The sequence below is a fragment of the Canis lupus genome, chromosome 4 (genome assembly GCF_003254725.2).
Source record: "Canis lupus dingo isolate Sandy chromosome 4, ASM325472v2, whole genome shotgun sequence".
Taxonomy (NCBI): Eukaryota; Metazoa; Chordata; class Mammalia; order Carnivora; family Canidae; genus Canis; species Canis lupus.
The window spans coordinates 24,943,308-24,959,242 of record NC_064246.1 but is presented as its reverse complement, the minus strand read 5'-3'; the positions used below and the strand labels follow the sequence as shown (position 1 = coordinate 24,959,242).

At 36.4% G+C, this 15,935-nt stretch overlaps 1 protein-coding gene across 13 annotated transcripts in view; it reads right to left on the bottom strand.

The window, feature by feature from the left end:
- ADK (adenosine kinase) overlaps window positions 1–15,935 on the bottom strand; it is a 506,333-nt gene that overhangs the window by 465,365 nt on the left and 25,033 nt on the right. For 4 of the 13 annotated variants that reach the window (XM_049108811.1, XM_049108813.1, XM_049108812.1 and 1 more), the window contains exon 2: window positions 13,296–13,376. The exons of 3 other annotated variants lie outside the window; for them this stretch is intronic. In XM_049108811.1, coding sequence (XP_048964768.1) covers window positions 13,296–13,376 — 81 coding nt within the window. Of the gene's footprint in view, window positions 1–1,860; window positions 1,936–13,295; window positions 13,377–15,935 lie in introns of all 13 variants that reach the window. 6 more of the 13 variants (XM_025434871.3, XM_025434878.3, XM_025434873.3 and 3 more) reach the window with 2 other exon arrangements.

Sequence of the window (15,935 nt, the reverse complement as noted above, 5' to 3'; positions counted from 1 at the left end):
AGCAGGCTCCACTAACAAGGCAGCCGGGTGGCCCCCAAAAATAAAATCTTTCAAAATAATGGATACATAAATAAGAGAAAAGAACAAGTTTTGGCAAGAAAACAGAATTCTCATACAATAGTGATAGAAAAGTAAAAGGGTGTGATCAGTGTAGAAAAGTTAAGTAGTGGGATGCCTGGGTGGCTCAGTGGTTGAGCACCTGCCTTCAGCTCAGGGCATGATCCTGAAGTCCCAGGATTGAGTCCCACATCAGGCAGAGAGAGAAGCAGGCTTCCATACAAGGAGCCCATGTCTCTGTCTCTCTCTCTGTGTCTCTCATGAATAAATAAATAAAATCTTAAAAAAAAAAAATCCCAGGGATGCCTGGGTGGCTCAGTGGTTGAGCATCTGTCTGCCTTTGGCTCAGGGAGTGATCCCGGGATCTGGGATCGAGTCCCACATCAGGCTCCTTGCAGGGAGCCTGCTTCTCCTTCAGCCTATGTCTCTGCCTCTCCCTCTCTCTCTCTCTCTCTCTCTCTCTCTCTCTCTGTCTCTCATAAATAAATAAATAAATAAAAATCTTTAAAAAAAAATTTTTTTTAAATCCCTAGACTTGGAAACTCCAATGGAAACCTCCTTGGTTCCCCTTTTCAGCAGCTTTGTACTATCACCCAATAAACTTTGCTTTAAAAAAAAAAGTAGTTCCCCAAAAAGTTAAACACAAAATTATCATATCACTCAGCAATTCCACTCCAATATATATATCTTAGAGAAATGAAACATATGTCCACACAAAAACTCAAACACAAACGTCCATAGAAGCTTAATTTACAATAGACAAAAAAGGAAACAACCTAAACGTCCATGAATCGATGAACGGATAGAGTGTGTATATATTCATACAATGGAATATTATTCCTCCATAAATGGAATAAAGTACTGATAACATGCTACAGCTTAGAGAAACCTTGAGAAACATCATGCTAAGTGAAATTAAGACATACAAAAGATTACATCCTGTATGTGTCTATTTATATAAAGTAAAATGTCCAGAATAAGCAAATCCATAGAAACAGAAAGTAAATTGGTAGTTCCCAAAAGACCAGGGTACAGGACAGAGATGGGAGAAGGGCACGCAGCGATAGAGAAATGACTGCTTATTTTGTACAGATTTTGTTTTGAGGTAGACAGAGGCAATGGTTACACAACACCAGAAATGTGATGGTAGTCACTGAATTATACACTTTAAAATTGTTGAAATTATAAATCTTAAGTGAACTTTACCTCATTTTTTAAAATTGTTGCCCTGTGGGTACAGAACTTGCTTTCTCATTATTAATCTTTTTTTTACTACTTAATTTTTTCCTTGTAACAAATGGTGTCAGCCAGCCAGAAAAATAAATACAAACTGATTTCTTAGCTAAGTTAAAAATATCAAAAGTTACTCTTAAAGGAGAAAGAATATAGATTCATGACCTCTGAATTATGTCCTGCTTATTCTTCTTGTCTTCTCTAATCCCATTTCTTCTCCCATTTATGTTATAGTATATGACAGACATAATACATAGACAGTAATTTAAAAATTTGGGAATTAAATCATGAGGTAAATCACATATACTTTTTCCTTGCACAGAATAAGAAATAAATTTCAAGTGAAACCAGCAATATGATTGAACAAATGTACCTAAGTTTTTCCCAGAGAAAACTGTGGTCAGTTACTCAAATAATGATAGTGCAACTTGCTATTAAGGAGTTTAAATTTCTTATTAATGAGTTTAAATTTGAGTTTTCCTTCAAGTGAAGGTGCTAGAGTCTAAAGTTTTCACCAGTTTTCCTACAGATAAAGTTCCACACAGTATATGTGAAGAATTTAATACTTACTTATCAAGGAAATCCTTATCCACTACAGCAGTGATGTCAAGAAGAGGATTTCCCATTCCAAAGAGAATATTTTCACTAAAAAAAAAAAAAAAAAAAACATACACACACACACAAATGTAAGCATAAGTTAGAAATATTTCTGAAAATAAGTTGATATATAAAACGCACACAAATATAAAAATAAAGATCTTCACTTTACTTTAAAAATAAACCTAACATACTAGCTTATTTAAACCTTTGATTTGCCTTTTATGTTTCAGATAACATTTTAGAGGTAGCACAAGCCATTTAGAAAGAATGATGACTTTTAAATTGGATGAAATAAAAGAGAAAATCAGATCAAGTGATCTTTTTCCATAATATTCAACAGCTAATGACTAAAACGCTTTCAATGCTTTTTTTTTAAGTCTAGCATTAACAAAGTTCCGTACTCAACAAACATGACAGATAATTAACTCTTTTTAGTTTTTTAGATATACAATTACCAAAAGTTATTAGAGAGGTTACAGAATTTCCTACAGGAGTCCAGCCAAAGGCCCTATTGACAAACTGGGAATGACTGTGGGGAGACTTGCACGATGGGTACCAAAAATGAAGTAATTACATTTAACAGACTTTGAAGTAGTCTGTTTCCACAATGATCACAGTATGGCTCAAAACCAAGGGAAAGCTAGAACTCCACTACAAGTGATGCCTTAAACAGGAGTGCAACTGATAGCAAGAAATGAACCGGTGGCCATGGTTGGGTCAGCCTTGATGGAAGGAATTCTCCTGGTTTTTCAATGAAATTTGCTTCTAATTTGCCATTGATCTCCAGTTTGCTGAAGAGCTCTTCCAGTGGCTTCCAAACCAGTTACCATCCTTACCATTTGGATACCATCAGTAATATTAGTTAAAACTGGTACCCCAGAGTTTAAGAATATGGGATATAACCTATGATTACAGTCTATAACAATTTAGAAGACTGAATTACAGTATCATATTAAAACCACAGATTGGAGGCACCTGGGTGGCTCAGTCTGTTAAGCATCTGCCTTTGGCTCAGGTCATCATCCCATAGTTCTGAGATTGGGCACCTGGGTTGGGCTCCCTGCTCAGCAGGGAGTCTGCTTCTCCCTGTCCCCCTGCTCCCCACCCCCCCGCATAAATAAATTAAAAAACTTTAAAAAATAACAAAATAAAACCACAGATTAGACAACTATGGCTGAATATATAATAGTGATATTTGTCCTTTTCTTTTTAAAGAAAGCTAAATGGGGGAGAATTAAAAGAAAATACATTGATCTATTCAGACTTAAGTCCTATTTGTAATTAGAATAAAAATTTAATATAAAAATACAGTAAAACTTGACCATTAGAAACTTCTCTGCCTGATTTGTGTACTATTATTCGAACGATAAAAAATTCCCAGAACTTGGTTTTTTTTTTTTTTTTCCCCAGAACTTGCTTTTAAAAAAGAAGTGTAAGGTGTTACTGGAATGTTTGGCTGTTTCTTTTTATTCCATCTTTTTTAGTGTTTGGGTCAATGTATATAGTCATGAAACCACCCCCAGAATCAAAATATGGCACATTTCTAACATCACAAAGTATCTGGCTACCCTCATGTCAATCTCTACCCCAACATGTCCTCGCTTGGTTTTAAGGAGTATAATGACATTTCTTTTTCAGAAGTCAATCCTTTGAATATCTCCTGCATTCCCAAAATAGTCCATTGCACTCCATTTGAAAATTTAGTAAAATATTAATAAATCCATGCACCCTCTGTGGGTCTAAGGTTTCTATAGTTGAATGCATACGGAAATTTACAAATTCATGGAAAAGAGGAGCACACTGAATCTCAGAATCCTGTTTAAACTTGTATTCCTAAACTTGTTTGTCTAGCAAAAGTTTTTTTTTTTTCCTGAATGCAAATGGACAAGAATATATTTACACAAAGCACAAGAATATGCTGGGACTGAATTGCTCAAATTTAAGACTGAAAGTTAAAAAAAAAAAAAAAAGACTGAAAGTAATTTTTTATATATTATTAAGAGTAATGATTGGGAAAAAATTTAACTGGTAATTTATTCTTTTATTATTTGTTAATAAACTAAATAACAGGCTTTGCCTTGTTGCCAAATATTACAATTCACCTAAAGTCATTGGAAGCCATTCTCCTAATAAACTAGAATTGTGTGCTTGTCATCTATTCCTTGTCATCCTCCTACTTTCACCCCAAATTTCCTCATTCAAGAGATCTGGGTGAAACTGATCCACACCAGCGTGATAGGTTTAACCTTGAAGCACAGCAAAGCCTAAGCCAAACAGCACAGTATATTTCTCTACTCTTACTGATCAGTCTGAGATAGGCATGTAACCTAAGCCAGGCAAATCAAAAAGGACCCCAAGACTTTTTTCTAAGAGTGCTCACATACAAAATCTCTTCCTTTCTAGTAGATATAAATGCAAACAGTATTGTCCTCTTTAAGTACCTCAAGGTCTCCAGGTGGCTGCCTTGGGATAAATCCAACGTTACAGAGGGCAGAATGGAAAAACATAAAGAAACTGGGTCATTCATGAAGTTATGGGACCAATTTAGCTTCACCTGAAATCTATACTTTCTCTGGACTTTTCAATTACAGGTAGGTTATTTTGTTGATTCCAATTTCAGATTCGTTTTCTATTACTAACAGATATAAACTGTTGTATTTCATTTTGTGAATCTGCTTTATTTTGTAATGCATTTTTTATTATAAAGCCACAAGATTGTTAGTATTTGCATTACAAACTGTGTTCCATTGAGGAACACAAGTTCCTCTGAGGCTAAAATAAAGTCTTAACTTAGATCTCTTGGATTTCTTTTTGTTTTTGTTTTTGTTTTTTTAAGATTTATTTATTTATTTGACAGAGAGAGGTAGAGAGCACAAGCAAAGAGAAGGGAGATCAGGAGTGGGAGAAGCAGGCTCCCCACTGAGCAGGGGCTTGATCCCAGGATCCTGGGATGATGACCTGTGCCTAAGGCAGACACCTAACCAACTAAGCCACCCAGGCATACTAGATCTCTTGGATTTCTTTTCCTTCCCTCTGTGGGAAGGGTTATATGGATTTTACTTTTACTGTTATTGAAACAGTGAACTTGAAAAAATATGTTCAAAGAGTATTTACCATTTTCTCTGTATATCTCCAACAAATGGTAATAGTAGTTTTATATATTTAAATAAATCTTATTTAAATTTCACAGAGGCTTTGTGTCTTAACTTAATAAAATTATTTCTAATTCTTAAACTGTACACCTAAACCACTTCCCCAAGAGTAATTCAATAAATACACTAGAAGATGCCAATCAACATTTTAACATAAATCTTAAAAACATAATAAATTAAGATGATGTAAAAGCTGCTAGACTGGTGAATACAACTATCGGGAAGGTCACACTGCCCATGGAACTTCCATTTCCCCACTCCCAAATTGTGTGATACTGTGATTTAGAATAAGAAATGCACACTTGGCCTTCATCATGGTCCCTGGAAAAGAGATCCTAAAAATGGAATTTCTGAGGATTGGGATAAAGGTGTCTTGTTATGTTAATGAGGTTACTTTTGGAAAACTTGGTAACCTAAGGATGAGTGGGGGCCTGGTTGCAAAGGGAACCTCAGGTGACTAGAGGATTAGAATTTTCAGTCCCACCCTCACCTTCAGGGAGGGGAAAGGGGCTGGAGACTTGCTTCAATCACCACAGATATAATCAACTGGGCCTATGTAATGAAGCCTCCATATAAATCCAAAAGTTTGAGTTTCAGAGAGCTTCCAGGCTTGTAAACATATGTGGAGATTTGGGGAAAGTGGCTCATCCACAGAGCATGAAGGTTCCCATCCTTTCCCACATACCTTGCTTGGCTTATGCAATTCTTCTTTCTGGGTGTTCCTCAGTTATATCCTTTTATAATGTTAAAATAATTTCTAGGCCTAAAATGGAGCTATCTCCTTCCTGCCCAGGGTGCCTCAGGAGCAAACTAAGCTTTCGTGTTTCTGTAAATGGTCCAACTGACCAGAAATGTAGTATATTCAGTCACCTTCTCTCCTAATACCAGCCAACTCTATACTTATTTCTTTTTTTCCTTAATCTTTCTAAATAAGGTCAGATGTGCAACCCTAGCCAATCACACCATCATTGTTGCTCCTTTTAACACTCTATAAAACATACTCTTGCCCAAAATCCCTTGGAAGGAGTACTCCACTGCAATATAAGGCACTGTACTCCCTGAATCCATGCAGTTTTCCCTTGAATAAAGGACATCAAACTGTTTTAGTTTTGTCATCTGACAATAATAAACAGTAATCTAATAAGTAAAATGCTTCTCTGAATTCTGCAAGCCACTCTAGCAAATTATTGAACCCAAGAAGAGGGTGGTGTGACTCTCTGATCTATAACTGGTTGGTCAGAAGTATAGATAATAGATGGCTGAGTCGGTTTAAACACCCAACTCTTGGTTTCAGCTCAGGTCATAATTTCAGGGTTGTGAGATCAAGCTCAGCATCAGGCTCCACACTCAGCACACTGCAGTCTACTTGAGATTTATGACCCCTCTCCCTCCCTCTTCCTCTGCTCCTCTCCCACCCACTTGCATGCATGCTCACTCTCTAAAACAAACAAATAAATCTTTAAAAAAAAAAAAAAAAAAGAAGTATGGGACGCCTGGGTGGCTCAGCGGTTAAGCGTCTGCCTTCAGCTCGGGGTGTGATCCTGGAGTCCTGGGATCGAGTCCCACATCGGGCCCTCTGGATGGAGCCTGCTTCTCCCTCCGCCTGTGTCTCTGCCTCTCTCTGTATCTCTCATAAATAAAAATATCTTTAAAAACAACAAAAAAAAGTAGTAGTACATATAACAACCTGGACTTATGATTGGAATGTGAAGTGTGGGAGGGGACAGTTTCGTGGGACTGAGCCCTTAACTTGTGGCATCTAACACTATTTCCATGTAGATAGTGTCAAATTGAGTTAATTGCTTGGTGGTGTTGAAAAGCCTATACATTGGTACTTGCCCTATGCTTCTCTTCCATCTGGTTATATATTTTATTATAAACAGGTAACAATAAACAAGTATACATTAAACAGGTAAACATTAAAAATATAACAAATATGTAAACATTAAAAAATAAGTAAAAAAGTGTCTTAGGCTAAGTTCTCCCAAAAGCAGAGCCTGAGACAAAGGCTTATAAACAAGGCCATTATTTGAAAAGTGATTCCAGAAAGCAGAGGTGAGAGATGAGGGAGTGAAACAAGAAAAAGCAAAAGCCTATGAAGATGTTACCAAGTTGGCCACAATTACAGATGATAACATTCAATCTTATCACCACAGGTGACTACAGCTCAAACTTTTCTGGAAAAGTTTTGAACTGTGATTCAGAGACCCCTATCTAAAGGACAAAAGAGAGAATTTATACAGTGACTATTGTCTCTCATTACAAGAAGTATGTAGCATGGGTCCTGATGAGAAATGCTATTAGGCTAGAACTGTCCAAAGCCTGTGCGGACCCTGTTGCAGCAACAATGGCTAGCCTAAGAGATGGGGACACCTCTGTAAATGTAAAATAGCACATAAGAAGTGTCTTCATACAGTAAGCTAAAATTATACAATTATTTCTTGGGGCACTTGGCTGGCTCGGACAGTAGAACATGTGACTCTTGATCTTGGGGTTGTTGAGTTTGAGCCTCATATTGGGGGAAGAGATTACTTTAAAAAAAAATTACACAATTATTTCCAGAAGCAAATACTTTACTCTTCATATTATTAACAGGATTTCATTCTAATATGACAAAACTCTAATAAAAAAACACTAATTCTTCAAAATGGCCAGTTTCTTAAATACAAACACAAACTAATGTCCTGGCCAGTACATACTAAGACACGTATTACACTTCTTCAATAACAAAGAATCTATATAAATAATCTATATAAGATCATTTATTGTGATCTTGTTCTACTAGATGTAAACAAGATGGTGTCTGCTGTGGCCAAAAACTACGACTGACCCACACTATGATTACTATTTTGTTTCAAATGTTATCAGCGTCTTTTTCCAGGAATGGATGCTAAGATGAAAGACACTGAACATCTTTTTTTGGTCAGTAATTTTTAAATTCCTAATAATTCTGGCTCCCAGCCAACATAAACCTGTCCTATAATTATTATTTTGTTCAACAGCTAACAAATTTTATGCACTAACACAGATATCAGACTAAAAGTTCCTAAGATAAATTTGTTTAGGCTATTGATAAATTAATGTTGATCAGCCCTATAGCTAGCAAAAATGTTTACTTGCACCATGGTACCAGAATAAATACTAATAAGCTTTATATGTGAATTCTCTCTCCACTAACAAGTACTACCTTACCAGTAACTGCATTTTCTCTTTTATCAAGCAGTTCTTCAACCAGTTTATCAACTAGGAACCTCCACAACATCCCACTAGCATTGCTTTTAACTATTAACTAGGCCCTCTACAAATCTTGCCTAAATCCTTATATTACTAATTTTTTTAGCCACAATAAATCCTATACAGTATCACCAGAATTGTATTATTTAAACAAACCTATTGTATTTTTTTTCTTAGCCTAGCTTCCAATTATATGTAGGATAAAATCTACAACATAAATTCTAACTAACATAAAAGATATTGAATCTAGCTGGAACCTACCAAATTTCATCAAACCTAAGATACCATGAACTGTAATATATGTTCCAATTTCTCATGGTGATTGGCAAGATACAGTTATAATATTCATGCTAATATCACAGATATTATAATGGAAAGAAATGTGCATATTAAAATCAATGAAATACATTGCCTCTCTACCTTTATCTCTCACCATTCTAATACATACACAGTCTATTTGCTAATCATAATATTTCACTGTTCCCTGAAAAAGGCTGACTGTAAAATCCTTCCCTTAATTCTTTTGTCTGGCAAATTCCCATTGATCTTTTTAATTTTTTTTTAAGATTTTATTTATTTATTCATGAAAGACACACAGAGAGAGACACACAGGCAGAGACACAGGCAGAGGGAGAAGCAGGCTCCATGGAAGGAGCCCGATGTGGGACTCGATCCCGGATCTCCAGGATCACACCTCGGGCTGCAGGTGGCGCTAAACCGCTGTGCCAGGAAGGCTGCCCCATTGATCTTTTTTAAATTTCACATATGACACCTCTTTTAGAAAATCTTCTCTGCCCAATTCATACCAAAAGGTTCCCACGTAAAGGTGCACAAGTTGTCCCCTGTACAACTCCAGAGGGTGATGTTCACAGTATGGATGATAGCTTCTGGAGTTCTAAGTATTGCTGCCCTTCCTTCCAAAGTTTTATTCATTCATTCCCTCAGGTTCTGTAAGTTCTTTGATAAATTTTTTTAAGGGTTAAATGACAGAACATTAATTCAAGATAGGTTGTGATAAGTTAAAAAGAAATGCTGTGCTCCCTAAAGCAATCACTATACAATAATACAATAAAATCCAACAGAGAATATAAATGAAAAACTACAATATACTCAACTTAGAAAAGAAGGAAGGAAAGACAAAACAATATAAAGAACATATGAAAAACAAAAGGATGATATTCTAAAACCCACCCATATTAGTAATTATATTAAATGTAAATGGATTGGGCAGCCCTGGTGGCTTAGCGGTTTGGTGCCGCCTTCAGCCCAGGGTGTGATCCTGGAGATCCGGGATTGAGTCCCACGTCAGGCTCCCTGCATGGAGCCTGCTTCTCCCTCTGCCTGTGTCTCTGCCTCTCTCTCTCTCTGTGTCTCTCACGAATAAATAAACAAAATATTTTAAATAAATAAATAAATAAATGTAAATGGATTGAACAAGTTAAACAGGGGTGCCTGGGTGACTCAGTTGGTTGGGCATCCAAGAGTTGGATTGAGCCCTGCGTCAAGCTCCATGCTCAGCATAGGATCTGCTTGAGATTCTCTCTCTCTCTTTCCTCTGCCCCTCTCTGCCTCTGCTTGCCTGTTCTGTCTCCAAATAAATAGTCAAAATATTTTAAAAAACAAAACAAAAACAAATTAAACATCATTTACTAAAGATACACTTTAAATATAAAGGCATAGAAAGTTTGAAAATAAAAGACTGAATAAAAAGGTATACTATCCAAACACTAATTATAAGAAAACTGCAGTGGCTATATTATTATCATACAAGGTAGACTTTATTAAAGTATAGCTGACATGCAATGTTACATTAGTTTCAGGTGTACAACATAGTGATTCAACAATTCTATACATGTTATACTCACCACAAGAGTTGCTACCATCTGTTATCATATTCTACTACAATACTATTAACAGTAATCCCTATGCTATACAGACAAGGTAGACTTCAAAACATGGAGTGGCACCATATAAAAATGATTTCATATAAATAAGTCATTTCATCAAGAAAATAAATGGCTTCAAAATACTTGGGGGAAAAAACTTGAGAGAAACAAATGAGACAAATACAGTCGTAATATCCCTCTTTCAGTAATTGGTAAAACACAAAATAAGGAAGAAATCACACTACTGGACATTTATCCTATAAAAATGAAAACTTAAGTTCACATAAAAACTTTTTACACAAATGTTCACAACAGTTTTATCTGTAATAGTTAAAAAAAACTGGAAATGATCAAATGTCCTTCAACAAGTGAGTGGGTAAGCTGTGGTATACCAATACAATAGACAAACACTGAATAATAAAAAGTAATGAACTACAATACAACTTGGATAGGTCTCAAAGACATACATGAGTGAAAATATAATCTGTACTATGTGTTACATACTCTATGATTCCGTTTATATAACACTCTTAAAGTGACAAAACTATATTGTTGAAGAACAGATCAGTAATTGCCAGGACTTGAGGAGCAGGGGTGAACATACAGGGATAGATAACACAAAGCAGTTTCTTTGTGGTGACTGAACAGTTTGGGATCCTAACTGTGTTAATGGTTTCACTAATCTAGACATGTTAAAATTTCACAGAATTATATACCACCACCACCCCACCAATAAAAAGCTGTTTGTGCAAAAACTGGTAACATTCAAATAACACTTGTAGTTAACTTTATAGTCCTGTATCATTAGGAGAAGTTGAGTGAAGAGTGCACAGGAACTCTGTACTATTTTTGTAACTTCTTGTGAGTCTTAAAGTATTTCAAAAGAAAGAGTATATTAAAAATGTTTTAAAACACAATTAGGGTGACATTATGAGAAATAAGAGCCTCCAAAAACTATCTCTTCCATTAAAGCAACAAGTTGTCAAAAAAAAAAAATCAATATCAACTTTTTCAGAACTCTAAATATTAACCAAAGACTTACAACAATCTAGGAAGCATTAAAGAAAAGAAAAAAGCCAAATCTCACTAAAAACAGCAAGCTTTGTGCCATTTTAACTTGCCCTATTCCCATCCCCTTCTTCCTAGCTCCATGGTAGCCTTAAAAAGAAAAAGCCCACAAGCACAGTGAAAACTGGAAGCCTAGCAGCTACTGGAGGGGTCAGAACAGGATTGGAGCTCTTTCAAAGCCCTATTTTCAGAGAACTGCTATTATTTGAGCTTACAGGCAGTTCTCTGAAAAACCCTACTCCGGAGGCTTCTCATTATTTGACCTGACTCAGCCTGCCCAGCTCTAACACCCTTTTCTCCAGGAGAATTTGTCAAAAACAATCAGCTGCAATTGTTTAACATCCTAGCTGTCTGAAGCAGTTGGCACAAACAAGAAGCTAACCAAAAAACTTCAAAGGAAAAGTGGGGGCATGAGATGTCCATAAAGGGTTCTGAAACGTTCTGAATATTCCTGAGAATCTAGAAGGCCATGTACATGTGCCCAGAGCTGTGGCATGCTCAAGAAAGACCTGAAAGATCCTAAACAATCATCACTGAGCCATAAGTCTCTGCACAAGCAGGAGGAAATAAAGGTTATGGCAGAATGGTTAAGTCCCTCTGAGTGTTAAACATATGCCTCAACAAGCACACAGAGCCTCTCAGCGAAGACTGGAAGACAAGTATTGGCAAGAATATGGAGAAAGTGGAATCCTCACGCATTGCTGTTGAAAATGTGCAGCTAGCTTGAAAAAAAGTTGGGCAGTTTCTTGAAAAAGTAAACATATATTTACCATATGACCCAGCAACTCCACTCCTAAGTACTAGTAATGAAAACATGTGACAGCACCAAAATATACACAAATGTTTATAGCAGCATTATTCATAATATACAAGTGGAAATACAAATATCCATCAAGAGATAGAGAAAATGTAGTATATATATGGGGGCGCCTGGGTGGCTCAATCAGTTAAGTGTCTGACTTCAGCTCAGGTCTTGATCCCAGGGTCCTAGAATGGAGCCCCTCAGCAGGGAATCTGCTTCTCCCTCTCCCCCTCCTCCACTTTGTGCTCACACACATGCTCTCTTTCCTGCTCAAATAATAAAATATTTTAAAAAATAAAATGTGTTATATACATACTATAGATTATTCAGCCATAAGAAGGAATGAAATGCTGATACATGCAACAACATAAATGAACTTTGAGAACATTATACTCAATGAAAGAAGCCAGACACAAAAGGCCAAATAGGATTCTGCTTAATGAAACGTCCAAAATATGGCAAATTCACAAAGTTTCCCTGGTTTGCAAGGGAAGGGGCAGAGGAACTGGAGATTAACTGGTAACAGATACAAGGTTTAGTTTTGGGGTGATGAAAATGTTCTGGAATTCGTGGTAATGGTTATACAACCTTGTGATATAGTAAAAACCATTGAGCTATAGAGTTTAAAATGGTAGATTTTAGGGTATGTGAATTATATCTCAATTAAATAACAGTTAATAACAGTTAAGTGAACAAAACTACTAAACTTGACCTATCTGGTATAGAACACTACACCCGGTAACTGCTATATTCATTTATTTAATTAAAGGTGTGCACAACGTCTATACTGAAAACCTCAAAATATTGCTGAGTGAAATTAAAGAGTAAAGACACAGGAAACATTCAGCAGAACAGACTATAAGCTATGCCATGAAACTAACCTCTAAATGACCGATAGATCTGAGATATCACAATTAAAAGTAGAAAATAATTTGAACTGAACACACATATCAAAATTTGTAGGATGTGGGGTACCTGGGTGGCTCAGTCCATTAACTTTATACAAAGTTCTACAAGAAGCAAACCAGTATTACCGAAAGAAGTCAGAAAAATGTTGCCTGGATGGGACAGGTAGTAGGATTGACTAAAAAGAAGCAGAGTAGATGAACAGGTTTTATATATTGACCTAAGTTGTAGTTATATAAATAAATATATATACTGATATTCAAAATTCAGTGAACTTAGGAACTGTGATTTTAACTGTATGTAAATTATATCACGGGCATTTTTTTCACTAGTCAAGTGAACAGACCAGGGAAATACCTGGGTCCCTTAGGTTCTGTAAGGCCAATCCTTCCATTTGTATTCTGAATATACCTTCCTGCATGCTCAAGAAAATGATCTCTGAAAAAAAAAAAAAAAAAAAAAGAAAATGATCTCTGATACAGTAACTCATTTAATATAGCTTTTTTTTTAACAAAAATAAAATTTATACTCTCTTCTACTGAGATACTAACATGTAATCTCTTTTTGACAGAAAAAAAAGAGATCTCTTCCCTCTGTCCAGCAGTATCCTACATGACTCTCTACAACATAAATGTAGATGTTCAAATTTCAGCCCTCCCCCCCAAAAAAATCCACATATATCAACTAATAGTAGTTGTAGTAGTCCCTGCTGCTTGTTACAGCAAAAACATTTCTAAAAGGCTATGCTCTGTGAAATAGTAAGTGCCCCTAAACCAGATAAAATTGTTCATTTAATTTTTTTTTAGTAAGCCCTATAACCAACATGGGGCTTGAACTCATGACCCTGAGATCAAGAGTTGCATGTTCTTCCAACTGAGCCAGCCAGGCACCCCAAATTTGTTCATTTTAAATTCAATTTTCAGAAACACATATGTAACATGACTAATACATATAATGTGTAGCGTAAGCATTTTTATAGGTTACTTTTTTTTTATGTTATTGTCTTTAAATCCTCACAATAACCCCATAGGATAGGCATTACAATTATTTCTGTTTAACAAAAACAAGAGGTTCAAAGGATTTTATAATCTGCAAAAGGCCAAATAAATGATTCCCAACCTCAAATTATGTGTTTCCATGTTTAATATACTACATCTAGACATCCAGAACTCTTAGTACAATAAAAATGTCTGACTAATGAAAACTACCCATATCTAACCAAAAAGAAGCTAATATTCCACTATCTTATGGTCCTATTTCAAAGAACATTTCAATGACAAAATCTACTACAACAAAACTACTACAGAGTGTAAGTAGGTGACCAGATAATTTATTACCCAAACAGGACACTTTTGAGAATAAAGGAAGATCTATTAATAATTTTGCCAGGATAACTAGCATGATGCAGGACTGTCCTGGGCAAACTGAGACATATGGTCATCCTATTTATAAGCTAGCTTTGCTATTTAAAAATAAAAACTCATACTTATGTTTTATTGTAGTATTGTTAAAATAACAATTTAAAACCAAGTAGGGGGATCCCTGGGTGGCGCAGCGGTTTAGCGCCTGCCTTTGGCCCGGGGCGTGATCCTGGAGACCCGGGATCGAATCCCACGTCGGGCTCCCGGTGCATGGAGCCTGCTTCTCCCTCTGCCTATGTCTCTGCTTCTCTCTCTCTCTCTCTGTGTGACTATCATAAATAAATAAAAAATATTTTAAAAAAAAAATTTAAAAAAAAATAAAAAATAAAAAAAAAAATAAAACCAAGTAGGCATGAAGAGATAAAGAAACATGATGGGGATCCCTGGGTGGCGCAGCGGTTTAGCGCCTGCCTTTGGCCCAGGGCACGATCCTGGAGACCCGGGATCGAATCCCACGTCAGGCTCCCGGTGCATGGAGCCTGCTTCTCCCTCTGCCTGTGTCTCTGCCTCTCTCTCTCTCTCTATCATAAAAAAAAAAAAAGAAAAGAAACATGATGGAGGAAAGGGTTAAAATTCAAACAGTCTAGGCAATCATTTTGGTTCCCTTTTATCTTTAACAGTTCTTAATGTAGCAATACAGTGGCTGGAAAGATTTGTAGTTAGAAAACCTTGTATGCCTTTTCAAACAAAGATGACCTATTTACAAATATGAGCATTAACAACTGACAACATTGCACAGTTCTGGAAAAGAAAGATTTCTGTTTTAGTTCTTCAGAATATTTCATAAATGAAACAATTTCATTTTATTTTAAAAGCTCATTTGCAGGGCGCCTGGGTGGCTTGGTCCATTAAGCATCTGACTTCAACTCAGGTCATGATCCTGGGGTTCTCGGATTGAGCCAGGCTCAGGGACTGAGCCCCACGTTGGGCTCCATGCTCAACGAGGAGCCTGCTTCTCCCTCTCCCTCTGCCCCTCCACCCTGCTTGAGCTCTCTCACAGCAGGCTTTGTCTCCCTCTCTCTCAAATAAATAAAGAAAATCTTTAAAAAAATAAATAAAAGCTCATCTACCTAAGAAGTCCTATAGCATAAAAAAGTTTGCATAGTAATCTGAAATTTACAATTCTTATAAAAGACACAGATCCTGCAAGGAGTCTGAAAATTCTATTTAAAGGCTCCAAAGAAACCAACTCAACAAAGCAAGGCAGTTTCAATCTTAGCCACATTTTAGTCTCCGTATGAATGTTCGCCATCTGAGTGGCTTGGCAGATCTTATTGGATACATCTCAAAAGTCTTGAGTATTAGGTGAAAAATACCCTAAGACCCAACCCACAGCCCACATAAATTTTCCAATGTAGGCCTAACCCACAAAAGTAGTTCCAGAATCATCATGTAGGGTACAATCATGTCAAGTCCCAGAATAGACCAAATCTGACCTGTCTAGGCAGGCTAAAGAATAGGGTTCCTTAGCTCTATAGCAAACACTCTCCCTGTCTCCCTATCTTTTTCCTAGTCTTCTCTGGCACAAAATCAAGCTCTAAAGCAGTGTTCAAAATCAGACTAGACGGTGATGTTA